At 42.7% G+C, this 18778-nt stretch overlaps 1 protein-coding gene across 1 annotated transcript in view; it reads left to right on the forward strand.

The window, feature by feature from the left end:
• Positions 1-18778, forward strand: part of FLT1 (fms related receptor tyrosine kinase 1) — a 74709-nt gene that overhangs the window by 48385 nt on the left and 7546 nt on the right. Inside the window, exons 9-12 of the mRNA XM_044284641.1 lie at positions 60-229; positions 329-482; positions 11505-11622; positions 16639-16747. Coding sequence (XP_044140576.1) covers positions 60-229; positions 329-482; positions 11505-11622; positions 16639-16747 — 551 coding nt within the window. The remainder of the gene's footprint in view (positions 1-59; positions 230-328; positions 483-11504; positions 11623-16638; positions 16748-18778) is intronic.

Consider the following 18778-nt stretch of genomic DNA (forward strand, 5'->3'; position numbering starts at 1 on the left):
GAAGACCCACTAATACGAGAAATCGTCAGCTTACCTAACATGTTCACTTTCTTTCACAGGTGGAAAAATAATTTATTGGCAGCGGACAAATGTGCACGGTACATAATAAACAACAATGTACTGACTATTAAAGATGTGGCTGAAGAGGATGCTGGAGAATACATGGTGTCCCTGAAACTGAAACAGTGGAACCTTATCAAAAATTTAACCATGACCCTCACAGTTAATGGTATGATGGTGGCTCCTTATGTTCTGTCACTCATGGTACTGGTCAATGTGCTCCTGATCTGATTATAAGTAATATCTAAATTTTTCCTCTGTTCAATAGTCAAGCCCCAGATTTATGAGAAATCGATGTCAATCCAAGAACCGCAGTCTTATATGCTAGGCAGCAGGCAAACCCTGTCATGTACAGTATATGGAGTTCCACCACCCAGAATAACCTGGACTTGGCATCCATGCAAGCGACACTTTGGCTCAAGGTAGGTTTCTACTGGGTACGACATATTTGTAAGAACCTGTGAAGATACCCACAGCAACTCAGTTGGCTTCTTTGCTTTACCGTTCCAGCAATTTTTCTGTATCATTCATGTGTTTAGTCCATTTTGAGAACATATTATTTTATCTCACTGTACCACATTGCTGTGAGACACCTAACATTGGATTAAGACAGCAAAGTCATGTGGTATATTGAGTCTCTAAGTCGTGATGGTGTCTTATGATGCCTTTGTATGGCACCATATTTTTGCTTCCAGGGCAGAATATCTCCATTAAATGACATGGATCATGTTATGCTTCATGTGTACCTCTGTGCTTCCATATAAAATTGGATGTGCAATATGGGTCAGTAGCCTTATATTGATAAACCAAGTATCTATGAGACATATGAAGGGTCTAGTGTTGTAATGGTAAAACTGACCTGCAACGTTCAATCTCAGCATTACATTGATGACCTTGTGTGACACGAAGCTCAAAGTTAAGCATTTAACTAAAGTCATTTTTCTTTGGTTTGTGTTGTTTGATCCAGAATTGGTAGCATGCAGATCTATCTTCCATTTGTAGTTCTCCATATAACAGTATAGGTAACCTGCCCTTGGCCCGCCACTTTTTATGGCTTGTGCCTTGGAATGTCTCCCCTTTTGAGGAGATGCCTCACTTCATAATTGGTCACCATCTTTATCGGAGATAAATGATTTCGATGACATGACCACTTCACAAGCTCCAAGAATTAGTGGGGTAAGGGTTAGCTACCATACAAACATATTGATTAAATCCAAATGTCGAATAAATATTTGTGAAGTTCCATGCTGCCAATGGCTGAGATGGAGTCTTGCTGTGGTTTGTTTTTTCATTTCACAGACAAAGCCTTATAATGGAATATTAAGCCCTTAAGTCCAGACTGGAATTTGATGAAGTAAAAAACAAAAAAACATCCTTGCACGATTCACCATCTGGTTTTAATGTGTACGGCTGAGAAAATATATATATTTTTAAATTTTACTTAAAACTCCTGTCATTATATAATTGTTCATATTTTATAAACAAAATGAAAAATTCCAATAACAGGAAACGATATTTAATTTTCTACAGGCCTCTCAGGGAGCTGGAGCAATGGGTGAACCTAAATAAAGCTATTAGGGCATTATCTAAGTAGTAGTTCTCGAGTACAGTAATTTTGTATTTGCTGCTTTTAACTGGGGTACGCATTCCAGAAATACAAATGTAGGGTTAGAAGAAATTCCAAGCCTTAGACCAAAGAGTCTGTTAGCTGCTGTTTATGGCCGAATGTAGTCTTTGAAAGGACACATCTAAATATAGTCTAGGACAGATTCAAGAGCAGAGAAGCCATAAGGAGTTTGACTTTGACTTAATTTTAACATTAATGTAAAGTGAATCTCTTCTCTTTAACACTTCATCATTTTGTTTCCAAAATTCTGTATTAATTCATTGAAATATTTCATTAATATTTTCCATAAAGTGGTCTAATACAGAGTTCAAACTGTTTTTAAAGAGAGTCTGTCAGCAGTTTCAACCAAGCTAAAATGCTGATAGCACTAGGCAGGGGCTGGGAAGAGCACAACAAACATATCTATTGTTGGATTTTCAGTAGCCTGAATATGAAGTTTTATTCTGTCTTGCAAGTGTCCAGGAGGTGGAGCTTCACTGTGAAGTGCTCTCTGCATTGAGCGCCTTCACAGCTCCTCCCCATTTTTTTCTCTGAGTAACAGCTGTAGTGGTCTCCTAGTTGGAAGCTACAGCTGTCACTCAGCGTAGAGGGAGGGCTTGCATAGCAGCTCAATGCAGAGAGCACTTCACAGTGAAGCTCCGCCTCCTGGGCACTTGCAAGAACAGAATCTGGCTAAATAAAACTTCATATTTACAGTACTTCTGATGAGTAAAGCTCCACAACAGATATGTCTGTACTGCTCTTAGCAGCCTATACCTAGTGCTATCTGCAGTTTGCACAGTCAAAAGTGCAATCTCCCTTTAAATGATACAATTATCATTGCCTGTAGCCACCACTAGAGGGAGCTTAAACAGTTACTGCATAACTTTATTATTAGGCTCAATGTTTGTGGTAAGTATGTAGTATTCTCCGCCTAGTGGTGGCTGTGGGCAACATATATGTTGTCATTTAATTTGATTTCTATGCAAAGGGTTTGGTAGTATCGTGGACCAATTTACTGGTACTCAAAGGATGGACATCCACTGTCATGAATTGACTATATATGCTAAATTAGGAAATTGGTATTCATGTACTTAAAGGTGAAATTATATTTCCAGAAAAATTTTTCTTCTAATCTAGGAAATAAGTGAGTCATTTTAATACATTTAAATTTGTGAAACAGGATTTTTACCTCTATCCATATTGTAATCACAGTAATAATAATTATATTGTTAATTAATAAAATAATACAGAGGCTCTACTGTCAGCAATTCACGGATAGGTGCTCTCTCAAATGGCAGCACCTACTGCCAAAATAATGGATTGAGTATTGAGAATTGGTGGGGTGGAGGGCACTCAGATGACTGGGTATATAGATATATGAAAGGATATAGGTCGATGCAGATTAATATATAACAGGTTATTTAATGATTGAGTATAGGATATAAAATGTACACCTTAAGTGGTGAATAAAACCACAGGTGGGTCCTGATATATTCAAGTACGTAGTACTGACATAGAAATTACCACAAAGTAATGTGGTATTTAGATAGGATAAAATATGTACTCAAGTAAAATATATCACTGTATAATATAGGTTGCCTACTCATACAGGTGATCAGTCTGTATAGTAGGTCTTAAAATGTACATAGATCAATGTGCACAGTATACAGTTAATAATGACGTCTCAAATATCCAGTTTTAGAAGGAGATAAAAGCTGTGGGTAAGATATATCCAATAGCTGTTCTTATTATGGATATTGGTATCCCTCTTTTGTGTTCTGGATACAGTTATGGCAGCCATATAGATTCTGGAACGGTCTTACCCCATTAGAAGTAGGTCCCAAGTGGCGGCTGTCAATGTTCTGTGCTGGCGGTCCCTTGGTGAGTAGGGGCGATGGTCCGATCCTAAGAAGCGTTGGTGCACACGTGTCCCAGTGTTTCCTCGGCGTCCTTCTCCGCTGCGGCGCCTTTGGGCTCCGGTGTCTCTGGTTACGTCCCACGTGGTATAGAGGATGGCGTCCCACGTGGCCGGAGAGATATCTGTGTCACTGCGGTCAACTGAGCAGTTAAGCAGACATCTCTCCGGTCACGTGGGACGCCATCCTCCATACCACGTGGGACGTAACCAGAGACGCCGGAGCCCAGAGACGCTGCAGCGGAGAAGGACGCAGAAGAAACACCGGGACACGTGCGCACCAACGCTTCTTAGGATCGGACCATCGCCCCTACTCACCAAGGGACCGCCAGCACAGAACATTGACAGCCGCCACTTGGGACCTACTTCTAATGGGGTAAGACCGTTCCAGAATCGATATGGCTGCCATAACTGTATCCAGAACACAAAAGAGGGATACCAATATCCATAATAAGAACAGCTATTGGATATATCTTACCCACAGCTTTTATCTCCTTCTAAAACTGGATATTTGAGACGTCATTATTAACTGTATACTGTGCACATTGATCTATGTACATTTTAAGACCTACTATACAGACTGATGACCTGTATGAGTAGGCAACCTATATTATTCAGTGATATATTTTACTTGAGTACATATTTTATCCTATCTAAATACCACATTACTTTGTGGTAATTGCTATGTCAGTACTACGTACTTGAATATATCAGGACCCACCTGTGGTTTTATTCACCACTTAAGGTGTACATTTTATATTCTATACTCAATCATTAAAGGGGTTGTCCAGGTTCAGAGCTGAACCTGGACAGCCCTCCATTTTCACCCCGGCAGCCCCCCTGACATGAGCATCGGAGCAGTTCATGCTCCGATGCTCTCCTTTGCCCTGCGCTAAATCGCGCAGGGCAAAGGCATTTTTCTGAGTTCCGGTGACGTACCGGGGCTCTCTATGGGGCTGACAGGAACCCCGGTGACGTCACCGGCACTGATGGGCGGGATTTGGCTCTGCCCTAGCCAGTAAAACGGCTAGGGCAGAGCTAAAGCCCGCTCCTCAGAGCCGGTGACGTCACCGAACACACTGCTGGGCGGAAATTACCGCCCGGCAGTGTGTTATTGAAAACACAAGAGCCCGTGCCCTGCGCGATTTAGCGCAGGGCACTGGAGCGCATCGGAGCATGAGATGCTCCGATGCTAGGCTCAGGGGGGCTGCCGGGGGGAAAATAAGGGTATGTCCGGGTTCAGCTCTGAACCTGGACAACCCCTTTAAATAACCTTTTAGATATTAATCTGCATCGACCTATATCCTTTCATATATCTACATATTGTTAATTAATACTATATAAGGTCTCAAGTCATAGTGATAATAAATACATATGCCAAGGTAAAAAACTGTGGCTTGTATCCGGATAACCTTGGCTCGGCAGGGTAGCTAGATACCCACATCCCTGCCGGCAACCAGCACATGAGACACATAACTTTGAACTGCCCCCAAGCTATACTGTTGTGTATACTCCTTTATATACTTTAGGACAGGATTGTTTAATTTACCTGAATATCTTTGGTTTTTTTTTAGTACATGATATTCTTAAAATTATTTGGCAGGGGTCTAACATTAGAAGGTACAGATGTTGGGGTCGCACCTGGTCTTGGAGGTGAAGAAGCCATAACGGTCTCTTTGCTGTATATGAGGGGACCAGTACTATAAATGTCATGTAATAGTTGGGCGGGGGCTATTACAGATTTTGCATTGGGTACAGGAACCACAGGTGGTTGCTGGTATTGGACTGTGCAGTACATCCAGCATCCCTATGGTGAAGGAATCACACTGAGCATGTTCACTATTGTGCGGCTCTTTACAGTCCACCGCAGTTCGATCACAAGGCTCATTTATTACAGCGCACGAGTACTGTATACAAATGTCCTGTAGTACACGCTTGCCCCGGAAACGCTTTTCATTCAGCAGTTATAATTATATCATTCTATTGTCTTTGGCATGATGTCTAGTAATGGCAGCAGTAGCTATTAAAAATGGTTGAGAACACAGGGAGTGAACTGAGTGAAGTATCTCGAGGACAGTGTTACAGCTAAAGGTTGATAACAGTGGCCCGGTCCAGAATAGGCCATGGGAGCCGTCTTATCTGCCTTTGGCAGGAGGTGTTCTGAGCTTCCTGTGCGAAATCAGGAGCGTACGCTGCTTTCCTCTTCTTGTTTGGCTTCCTCCCCAATACAAGACCGTTCCCAGCAATGCTCTTATCTTTGCATCTTCAAACATGGCACAATTTACTTCCTTAAAAGCTTTATGTATTCTTAAGGGTCGCATTATATCCCCCAATCTTGCATTAACCCCTGTAGCGATGAAGAGGTGCCCCAAGCACAATAAGTCTTAGTCAGACGCCTCACCTTAATGAGCGCTCAAGGCAGTCCAACAACACAGTCCAATGCTACTGAACCCCTTGTCATGGACTATTCAAGGTAAAGGGTGAAAGAATTGAAGATTCGCAATGTCCTTATCATCAAAGGGTTAACACGTGAATTCCTGGTGGAAGTGTGGAATTGCTCTAAGAACTTTGAAAAAATAATTGCAGGGGCTCTCGGCTTCCTGCTACTGTGTACTGCCAGATTTATGGCCGTCTTCCTCCCCCTCACCTCCTTTTTGGTTTAAAAATATTAAAATAGAAATGATGACTTCTGTTAAAGTCTATCCCTCCTCATTCATGGCAAACAGAAAGAAAAACACAAGACCGTGGTCAAGGACGGGGCCGTCGGAAAGTCAAGAATAAATAATCCAAATCCCAAGCCACTTGCCTCCCCTTCAAAGTACTCTTAACCTAGAAAGACTTTGCAGCAAGGAAGGAATTCAGTGGCTTGGGTATCCTTGTGAGTATAATGAGGTCTATGACTTTCTTGACCTCTTCTGGATGGAAAGCAATAACGGATCTGGAAGGACAATAACTCATGAAAGTATTATTGTATTTCCCTGGTTAAGGATGTGAAAATAAAAATCATGTTAATAAAATACTCCACGCAAGGAAGAATCTGTGGGGGTCAATGCAGTACCTGCGGTTACCTCCAACTATCAACACATGGCCCCTATATATCGTAACTATTGGGAAAACGGGAATAGGGTATACAAATGATCTCTTGGCAAGCTCTGCCTCTGATGCCACCAGATTTAAGGCAGCTCTCCTATAAGTCAATATTTGACCCTTTAAATTGGCCTTGAGACATGACTTGGATAATAGATAAGCCTGCATTTCATCTGCAGACAGCTGTTTTAGGGTGATTGCTCCTCATCAGTGCAGAGCAGAGAGTACTGGCTTGACTGGGTGAGAGGCCTAATTCAGGATTTGGGGGGTACTATCTCTTCTTTATAGACTTATAGGCCATACATGCTCCTCTGAAATTCTGGAAAGAAAAGGATGCAAATACCTCTAATGCCACCAGATGTAAGGTAGCTATTCCATAAGTCAATGTTCAACCTTATAAACAGTCAGCATCTCATCTGCAGACGGCTGTTTCAGGGTGATTGCCCCTCATCACTGCAAATCACTGTCTCTCCATAAGGAGATATAGTATTCCCCAAATTTTTGAAAATATAGAGATGCACTTGAGATAATTTACACAATTTGTAAGATAATGAGTAGTTGCAGCATAGTAATGTATGGCGGTTATTTACCTGTAGCTGTGATAGTCCTTTAAAAGTATGCATGGAGATGACCACTTTGCTCTTCTGTACACATTCTATGAACTTGCCCCGATATTGCGATAAAATATTGGCTCTTCAACTTTTTCATACACTCCTATGAGACAGAAGTGGGGAGAAATCCCCTATAGACATATCCAAATAGTCCGTTTTTAGCTTCAAGACCTGCCCAGCACGGAAGAGTCATGATTTTATTAAAGGGGTATTCTAAAGATCAACACTTAGGACTTATCCATAATATGTATTGTTGGGAGTCCCAATGATCACACGAATGGGGATCCTGTTAAAGAGCAATAGAAGACATTGCTGATATCCCTCCTATTTCACTAGATGCAGCAGCTTCTGGTGGTAAGGCTCATGCCATTGTTAAATACACATAAAAACTGTAGAAAAAGCCATATTCTTCAGGTTATATTGGATTTCCAACATGGACACAAAAATGGGAATCTTGTCTCATCCCATTTGAATGAAGCTGTGGTCAGGCATGAGCATTGCCACTCCATTTAAAGTCCATAAGACTGATGGAGATTGCCGAGTACAGTGATCTGCAATGTACAGTAGGTTTCCTAGATGCTCCAACATCTGCATCTATTTGTGGTGCAAATCTTGTAGCATTTAAAAGGTATTACTCATTATAGATATTTATCTAATTTGATGTACCATAAATGTCAGTTCATTGGGGACTATTGCTTTGCTGCTTTTACATCTCAGATCCTCTTTCATGGAGCGGGACTGCACTGGGAACAGGGGACTGGCCATTCCTGTTATTAAGGTTGTTGGGAATCCTCACCAATCAGACATTTGTGAAGCTGTTCTACATAAGTATGTGTATAATTACTAGAGGGGGTACTGTTTCTCCTTGTGGAGAACACCAGAGCTGGTGTAGGGGAGTCTTATAGATCAGGAAATGATCCCTGGGGAAAAAAAGGAAACTCTGATTAATTCTCTTCCAAAACAAAAAAAAACTGTAGTGCCATTCAGTGGAAATAACTACTGTACAAATACTCATAGTCCATCCTATAACAGACATTGCCACATTAGGGATACCAACCAAGAGCCTTCTCCAAAACTGACCCATCTGCAGACAGCTGTTTTGGTGTTTTTGACTCTCAGCATTACACGGCAAGAATACACGATGAAATTGACATGACTACGCATTTTAAATCTGCAGCGCATTTCCACCATGAATTTCACCATTTGCAATGCAGAGGGTGAAATATGCAACAAACACGCAGCCAAATCCGCAGCAGCAATTTATGTGCCGTGTAGGAATACCCAAAATGTGGGGAGGTGTTGATGACCCTGTAGGAGGCCATGAGCTCTGTAGAGTATTTTTCAGAATAGGGCTACATGGTATCAGGACAATGTGATTAGTGTTGAGCAAAGAAAAGTATTCAAAGTGGAATTCGGTCCAAAGTTTAGTAAAACTTTGATTTGCAATGAATCTAAATGTTCTCGCGCTTCGTGGTAATGAATCAGGTTTTCCTAAAATAGAGGCTGCACATGTAACAACGTGAAACTAAGTGTGGAGGAGACAAGCCCGGGAATGCAAAGCATCTATAAGGATTAAATGAAAGACAGCTGCGGGCTAATTGGCCACACGGTTCTTCACTGTAGCATGGCCACAACCCACCCGTAGCATGGCCGCTGCGCGTGGACATACCCTAAGGAGGGGTGGCCTGGGTATACCTGTTTTTTTTGTGATTTGTGGCAAATTAATTTGTAAAAAATCTAATTTCTTGGTGAACTTCGGCGAAGTTGCTGAATAAAATTTTTCAAAACCTTGCTCATCTCTAATTGTGATGATCAGAAGCCGTGGAGGAGTTTGCCGGTTTTCAGACCTCATCCTGTAAATAATCCTGGTTACTGGATTCTCTTGATTGATGAGACCTGGTAGTTGCCAGGGCTTTCTTTAATAGACTGTGGTTGATTGCTGCTGACTAATGGGTTGATGTGGCAGTGTTGGAAAGAACAGCTTGTTCCATTCATATGTGAAGCCAGTCTCAGACCAACCCTTCCTGGTAACTTCACTTGGCTTCATCCTAACTCCCGGGGGGAGGGAATCCCTGGGTAAATTTCCATATCGCTTATACTTCCACTAATTCCATTTCTTCTTACTTCTGAATTTGTACATTTAGCTGCTGAGGAGCTATTGAATCCTTGTGGTCTGTGATGTCCAGGAAATAAACTTCTTTACATGGCACCTCTTTATGTAGTTGACATGACATATGCAGTGGATATAAAATGCAATGATTCAGTGAGCATAATATAAAAATGACCCTCTGTTTCAGGAAAAATATTCACATTAACTAGGGAACAAACAGAACATTTACATGGTGCCCTCCTTTTCATCTTTTTAGGGCAGATCCACGAATTCCAAGGCTCATCTCCCTTCGAAGATGGCTGCATAACTTCTCACACACTGCCCAAGACACTTCCTACTTAGCCAGCCCTGATGTTGGATTGGCAAGCACTGTTCACATGAGGAGTGCTGGCAAATCCAAGGGCAGCAGTAGTCGCCTTGGGCTGAGAAGTGGTGTGGCCATCTTGGGTGGCAGAAGAAGACCCCAGGAACTGATGGATCTGCAGCTATAAAGGGCACCAGGTTTCACACTTGCATTTTGGGCGGATCCGTCATGGATCTGCAAAAACGGATTTGTTTGCAACATAGCCAAGACGTCATGAACTCCATTGAAAGTCAATGGGAGACGGATTCGTTTTCTATTGTGCCAGATTGTGTCAGAGAAAACAGATACGCTCCCATTGACTTACATTGTGTGCCAGGACGGATCCGTTTGGCTCAGTTTCGTCAAGCGGACAGCAAAATGCTGCAGGCAGCGTTTTGGTGTCCGCCTCCAGAACGGAATGGAGACTGATCGATGACAAACTGATGCATTCTGAGCGGATCCTTTTCAATTCAGAATGCATTAGGGCAAAACTGATCCATTTTGGACCGCTTGTGAGATCCTTGAATGGATCTCACAAACGGAAAGCCAAAACGCCAGTGTGAAAGTAGCCTAAGTGTTTTGTTCATTCTCCAGCTGTGATTTTTTTTCCCCTTGAACTGGAAGGTCACTTTAACTCCATAAGGGTATATTCATGAGCAGCAGATTTGTTGCAGAAATTTTTGTGGTTCAAAGTACAGTTCCATTCATCTACATGGGGTTGCGTTGGCACTAAGCACTTGGATTTCTGCAAGACCTCAGTTTGTGCCAAAAACACTGGTGTACATGCTTTACATACTTATCGTGTGTTTTGAGCCTCATTAGACAAGGTCCATAGATTAGATGAAAGGGGCATGGCTTAGCAGGAAGGGTTATGATGACATAAAAGTATTACCACCATTTTGCAGCAAGGTAACCCAATCAATAGGTGGTATAAAGTTTTCACGTACAGTGTACCAGTATAAAATAAGTCAGAACAATTGGACTTGTATGTTTTTTTTCTTGATGATGTTTTCATAGTCATCCGACTGGCTTTCTCAATTAGAATGGCTTGTATGAGAATTCTCCCACATTAAATACTGGTGACTCATGCTTCAGTCATAGAGGTGAGATACTGAAGCTATTAGCTGTGGTTAAACTGCCTCGGGAGAGGTGTTAGAACAGTATTGGAAGTGAGAACCTTCACAGACATATCATTTACAGTAGCTTGAGCCCCTGTGATAATTTTGGATAATCTTTGGACTGTCTAATCTACAGTCGGGTTTATACAGCACGATTATCGGGGAGACTACTGGGGAGGAACTTTCCTATGAATGCTCATTCCTGATAATCTGCATGTTTAAAGGTGCAGCAGATGAACGAGTGACAGGCTTGTTCATCGGTTGAGACAGTCATTCATGCGGAGACCTAAATGATCGTTTCTCGGCAGCTGTATCAGGATGAGCGATAGCAGCAGCCATCACTTGCCCTCATACTGTGGAGGTGACCACTCAGTATTTCACCTCCACTAACAAGCAGGCAATTATCAGGAAGGAACGCTTCCTTCTAGACAATTGTGTGCTCGATCTCTGCGTGTAAATGCAGCCTAGGTTTACACTGTGGTGTAAATATTAGACAGGATTAGAAAATCTGCCCCATTGTATGTTCAACCACATAGTAAAATCCACTTCTCATAAAGGAGCCTTGGTGGTGACCATATGATCCTTCTTGTCTGTGCGTGCTCAATGATCTATTCGGTCTATTCTCATCTATTCTTCCTTCTCTCTTCACAGGTGCGATTTCCACTCTGACAGTTCAGTTCCTCTAATTGTTGGGAAAAACAGCAGTAGCATGGGAAACAAGATCTACAGTATCACAGAGCGAACACGTCTGATCGAGGGGAAGAACAAGGTAATGAAGTAAAATGTTATGTTAGAGACATTAAAATGAATATAACTGTTCAGCCCTTTGTATTTCATTAAATGTGCAACCCCTCCTGGATAGAAAGTAGTTCTGGAAGGAAACATGTACCCTTGCTTCTGTGGATTTCAACTGTAAACATATGCTCACACATGGCAGATTTGCCTCTGTGGATTTTTGTGTGACAAATCCGCAGTATTGCACAGGTCCAGCAAAGTGGATATGACTTTAAGGCCTCATGCACACGACTAGGGTGGCCACTGGCTTCACCCAAGAAAGCCGAACCTAACCGACCACGCCCCCAAAGCGGTAAACCACGCCCCTGGTAAGCCACGCCCCGTCTCCATGAAACCATGCTCCAATACATCGCCACTGGGTAAAAAACGGAAGAAGGGGAAGGTAAGCTGGGGGCAGGTGGTTCTCTCCCCCTCAGTCAGTCACAGGGAGCCAAGTCTGCGGCTCTAGTGACTGACTGGGGGTGAGAGAAGCCTCAGGCAGTTGCTGCAGCTCACGCTCAGACAGCGCAGTGCTGCTGTCTGAGTGTGAGCTACTGAAAGGGTGGACGTCCCTGCATCCATCCAGGCCCTGCGCCGGACGGAGGACAGGGAGCCTGAAAACCGGACTGTCTGGCCTAAAACTGGACGTCTGGCCACCCTACACACGGCCGTATGTATTTTGAGGTCTGCAAAAAAACGGATCCGGAAAAAATATGGATGACATCCGTGTACATTCCATATTTTGTGGAACGGAACAGCTGGCCCCTAATATGCTGGCCCCAAATGCGGACAATACTAGGACATGTTTATTTTATTTTTTTGCGAAACGGAAATGCAGACATACGGAAACAGAATGCACACAGAGTACCTTCCGTTTTTTTTGCGGACCCATTGAAATGAAAAAAAAAAAAACGGAATGAAAATACGTTTGTGTGCATGAGGCCTAAGAAGTCTCATCCACACACTGCGTAAAATATCTGCAACATAAATTGTGGATTTGAAATGTTATGCTGTGGATCTCCACTGCGAATTTCATACTTCCACAGCCTTTTCTGCAGCAAAAATCACATGTAATTCATGCAGTTTTTGTTGCATATTCAGAGCAGACTTTTCTGCTGTATTTGCTACAGATCCACAGCAAAAAAAGACTGCAACAAAAACTAGGGGAGTCATCTATTATCCAGAAATATTTTGGCGCAGATTACAGCACAAAGGTAATTTGGGCGTCTCATTGATCATTTTCTACGCCTGTTTTAGGCACAGAAAATGGTCTAAATGTAAAACAGCAAGGAAGCTGGCTTACATTTAGACTGGCGCTGGATACGCGGAAGTTATGTAGAGGCCGACACCTCTTTATAACTTTGGCGGATCCACCACCAGGTATAAGGATTATTAAATGCCAGTCTTAATAAATGAACCCCTAGGTTTTTACTATGAAAATGGCTGTGTATTTCACTCTCTTTATGGCGAAATCCACGGGGAAGATCTTCACAATAAATTGACATGAGGCATAATTTAAACTGCAGATTTTTTGCGCAGCCTGTGGATGAGATTTCTTAAAATCTCATCCACTTTGCCAGAACTGTACAGGCCTGCTAGGCTTCCGAACGAAAATCCGCCATGGGTGAATGTACTCTTGCAGTACCAGCAAAGTGGTTAAGATTTTAAGGAATCTCATCCACAGGCTGCGAAAAATCTCTACAGCATATATTGACCTGGGGTTGTGGATTTTAAATCTGCAGCATGTCAGTTTATGCTGTGAATTTCCACAGCAGATTTCACCCTTTGCAATGGAGAGGGTGAAATCTGGGGCAAATCTGTAACAAATTCGTATGTAATGCATGTGGATTTTACCATGGACTCTGGTCGGACTTTACTGTGCAAATCTGCAGCAGAATGTCCACCCCCTGTGGCCTTAGCCTTATCATATATCCACATGGGAAGTAAGACCGGGAGCGGTCGAAACGTCGCAATTCCTTGCTGTTGTATGGAATAAATCCACTTTATTCACCATCACCTGAAGAGTGCTGCGGATTTCTTTTTATATATTACTATTTTGACTGTGGATCATCGGCCAGGATCCCGATCTGCTGGCACCAACATTACCGGGATATAAGGTACAATATATGGACTTTCCAAATTGGCTTTTTCTTTGGATATAGTAGTGCTGCCGGACCCACTTTATTGTTCACATGGGAAGTAAAGCACAGTGGAGAAGTCCACTGTGGATTTTGCTGTTGGTCTCCGGCAAAAAAATGACACAAAGACCATGATAAAACCTGCATGAATTGCATGTGTCTTTTTGATGCGTAAGTGGCTTTGGATTTCACCCTCTCCATTGCAAAGATAATGATGAATAAATTAACAACTAGTTGCTACACGCTGGCAGCACTGATTGGATAGTGTCACAACGTGTAAGAGCATGCCCCTTTAACAAGAGACAGGATAACAGACAGTTGTCAATTTATTTGTCATTTCCAGGGGGAGTGATAGAGGAATTGCGCAATTCACAGTTCTTAGTATTATTTGAACTTTGTTTACTGGCATACGAGTCAGGAGAGTTGTCATCCCATTAAGAGGGTTTTCTGACATTACACTTTCTCCAAAGGCCCTAATAAATAAATAAAATTGCTCACCACTAAATCCCCCGCCGTTTCCAGCACTGCAACTCCGCTGCTGCCAGCACTGCAACTCCGCTGCTGCCAGCACTGCAACTCCGCTGCTGCCAGCACTGCAACTCCGCTGCTTCCAGCACTGCAACTCCGCTGCTTCCAGCACTGCAGCTCTGCTGCTGCCAGCACTGCAACTCTGCTGCTGCCAGCACTGCAACTCTGCTGCTGCCAGCACTGCAACTCTGCTGCTGCCAGCACTGCAACTCTGCTGCTGCCAGCACTGCAACTCTGCTGCTGCCAGCATTGCAACTCTGCTGCTGCCAGCACTGCAACTCTGCTGCTGCCAGCACTGCAACTCTGCTGCTTCCAGCACTGAAACTCTGCTGCTGCCAGCACTGCAACTCTGCTTCTGCCAGCACTGCAACTCTGCTGCTTCCAGCACTGAAACTCTGCTGCTGCCAGCACTGCAACTCCGCTGCTTCCAGCATTGCAACGCTGCTGCTTCCAGCACTGCAATTCCACTGCTGACCTCTGAGACCAGTAATTTGCAGCAGCAGTCACATGCCTTATTCAACTATGTCACGGCTGGAGGTGAGGACCTGAGCGTTAGTGCTGGAAACAGCGGGGGGATAAGTGGTGAGTTATTTATTATTCGGGCTTTGGGAAGGCTTTCATATAAATTGGACAACCCCTTTAAGTGTAAGGCCTTCCACGTTGTTACCTCTTTGGATAATAGGAACAGCTACTAACAGTATGTAATGTGTTCATTTGCACTCTGAATTTCTGACCCGCTTGGTGTACACTGTGCCAAAATAAAATTTGGACCGGTGCAGGTGAAGGACAGGAAATATGTCCTATTATGACTAACTCATTAAGGCACACAGGAATGACTGCAATCGCGTTCTACTGAGATTTCCTCTGACTACTTTCTGGGCACATATTGCGGGGATGGCGTGTACCATTAAAACAGTCAATTACACAAGTGGAGTACGTACTTGTAATATATCAACTTCCACTTTTCTTTAATGACTCAGTTCCCACACCGTAAACACTTATATTCTCACGTCTCCAATCCAGATCAGTCTTTTCACTTTAAGCTTCAGCTAATTTTAGTGTCCAGTGTATACGTGACGAGAAGTGTATTGTGTGCACTTGTACTTCCCACATCTGTTCAATCCAGGGGTCTGAGGGTCATAATGTGAATCTAACCATGAACATGCAGCACGGTAGAAATGCTATTAGACTAGAACTGTACATGCAAACTCCAGGATTATATCATTATTATTACTATTACTGTAGTAGTAATAGTAGGAATAAAACTCAAGTGGTCTATGGTAAAGTGCCTTCCACAGTGATGTGTACAAAATTCAATAGTCATATATAAAAATATTTATTTATATTTAGTCATATTTATAAATATATGCATATAGATTTTTTTATTGTTTTATTTTCTTCACCATTTATCTAATTCATAGTCTGACTAATTGCCCTTACTCTATGCTACTACTTCCCAGCGCTGTTTAAACTTGATGGATTTCTGTCTTTTCTGAACCATACTACATAATAAAGGTTTAAATAATTGCCAATAGAATAAAAAAAAAAGTTTAAAAATTATTGAAATTGTGATGAACCTGTAACAGCCACTTCAGTTTTCCTGCAACAGTTTTACAGAAGGCTCATAGTACTACTTTTAACCCCAATGCGGGTTACAGAGTAATATTATAAATCTGTTATTTCAGATTATGGGTTTAAAGTAGACTCCCGCTAAGAAGCAGGCAATTAAATATCAATAAATCCAATTTAGCCAGCCACATTTCCAAAAGGATATCACCAAGTCGTTCTACAGAATTCAAGGGGTTTTCCAGGCTCCTGATATTGATGGGTGAGGGTCTGACACCCGGCGCCACCAGCAATCAGATGGTCCCTGCAACCTCTGAATGGAACAGGAAGCAGACAGCTCCATTCAAAGTGTAGTGGCCGTACTGGGTTACTGCAGCTTAGCTTGCATTTACTTCAATGGGAGCTGAGCTGCAGTAACCCAGCAAGGCCACTACACTAACCAGCACAGGTATTCCAGGTGTCAGAGGTTATCCCCTAACCACAGGACATAGACAAGCGCTATACTAGGCTTGTCTTCTAAACTCCCTTAGAGATGAATGAAGCTGCAGTGCGCAGCCCGACCTGGTACTCCGTTAATTTCAGGGGGCCCTGAGGGTTATGAAGTCCTCATTCTGGAGATCGGCAGGGGTCCCAGTGGAATGATCACCACCTATCTAATAGGCATCGGCTATTGTGTGGATAAGAGAAAACTGGAATACCCCTTTAAATGCAAAAAAAAAATGGTTTGATTGTTAATAATGGACAATCTGACCAACTAGACTTTTTAATCTCTTTTGCAGACTGCAGGGTTACTTGTGGTGGATGATTCTCAGGTCTCTGGCATGTATACCTGCACCGCCACCAATAAATTAGGAATGGAAAGAAGAGATATACATTTCTATGTCACAGGTAAGAGCGTGTACTAACGCTGTTAGAGATGAGCGAATCGAATACCACAGTGGAACTCGATCCAAATTTCAGGATAAATTCGATTCTCCTCGGAGCCGAATTTCCTCGTGCTTCTTGTTAGCAAATTGATTTAACCTGAAATAGTGTAAAAAAAAATAAAAAATCATACTTACCCCCTCCATTTGCTCGTGAAAGGGCCGGTCACCGCCATCTTGATTGAAGATCTTGGCTGAAATCCCGTGCGCTGCGCGAGATTTTGCGCCAGATCTTCAAGCAAGATGGCGGTGACCGGCCCGTCGCGAGCAAATGGAGTTTGATTGCATTTGTTTGAAATGTTAATTTCACACAGTTTTTACACTCAGATGCCGCGATGGTGAATGAACGCAGCATCTGAGGGGTACAATGGGGGGGGGGGGGCACTATCACAGTTCCCTGTCATTGCACCCACAAAAAAATGTGCAAAAAAAGCTAATATTTTTGTAAAATTCAGCGAATCAGCCAAATCGAACTTTTCAACAATTCGCTCATCTCTAAACACGGTCATAATATCTATTTTTTTGTTATTTTCTACAAATTATATGAAACTGTCTAACCGGTTACATGTGCGCTTGGCAGCTGAAGACATCTGTGTTGGTCCCATGTTCATATGTGTCCACATTGCTGTGAGAAATTAAAGTTTTAATATATGAAAATGAGCCTCTAGGAGCAACGGGGGCGTTGGCGTTACACTTAGAGGTTCTGCTCTCTGCAACTGCCGCGCCCTCTGCACTTTGATTGACACAACCAGGTGAGATGATGTTTTCACTGCCTGGCCCTGTCAATCTTTGTCCAGAGGTCGCAGCAGTTGCAGAGAGAGCAGAGCCTCTGGGTGTAACAGCGACGCCTCCATTGCTCCTAGAGGCTCATTTGCATATATTAAAACTTTCTTTTTTCCAGCAATGTGGACACATATGAAGATGGGACCAACACAGATGCCTTCAGCTGCCAAGTGCACATGTAACAGGTCAGACAGTGTCATAGGTGCAAAACTGCTGACAGATGCCCTTAAAAACAAAAAACATTTTCTATAACAAAATGACACCACGATTAGTCAAAAAAGACTAATCTGTATAATCTCAAACATTTCCTCTGGAATAATCCGCCTGATTTTGGACATTCTGGAGTTACCCTCCTGCCTCACGTCTCTCACATTGCTATTCTTTCCCACTCAGCACCAATGGTTAAAGGTTTTCCTTTTGCCTGAAATTGCTGTTTTCCGCTGGATATTGATGTTTTGACTGCACTACTCTACCTCAGCATGTGCTACAGGACGTGCCTTCGTAGGTGGTCATGTCACCGTCTGTCTGACAGTTGTATAAGTCAAGGCTCACAATAGGACGGGGATTTAAAACATTCCCGAAAGGTTCACCCTCTGAAGTAGTCGCTGCAGTCCAAGTACATCAAACTGAAGTAACCTGCGAGACGGCCTTTCCTTGTCCGTTTTCTGGCACGCAGCGGGGCTGTGGGTGTGTTTGCAATTACCTAGGGAGAAACAGGAACAGAACAGTCTTATCTTCTCGCATTCCCAATGTCACTAAGCTGCATTTTATTTTGAGATTCCTGGTGGTGCTTGGCAAAGATAAACAGCATCTTCCATCAGGAAACCTGGGAGCGATTTCCACAGGAAGTTTCAAATCACTTAAGTAAATACAACCATTATATATCACTGCGGCGGCCGTGCGGCTCCGCGTCACATTGATCTCTGGCTGGAGGTGCAGCACACCGACTTTTTAGTCATTCTTTAGGCTGAGTCCAGAAAATCCAACCCTAAATCCAAAATGTGCTTGTGTCACACGTTTTTTTTCTGGTGGGGTTTTTTGCAGCAAAACACCAGCTCTTGATTGTTCCATGGAATCCTAGGGGAAATATTAACTCCTTCAACTGTGGAGGATTTTTTTATTTTGGCGTTTTGGTTTTTCACTCCCTGTTTTTACAGATTTTTCTGTTCATTGAGCCATATGAAGGTTTATTTTTTTTGCAGGGTGATTTCTA

This window comes from Bufo gargarizans, chromosome 3 (assembly GCF_014858855.1).
Source record: "Bufo gargarizans isolate SCDJY-AF-19 chromosome 3, ASM1485885v1, whole genome shotgun sequence".
NCBI lineage: Eukaryota > Metazoa > Chordata > Amphibia > Anura > Bufonidae > Bufo > Bufo gargarizans.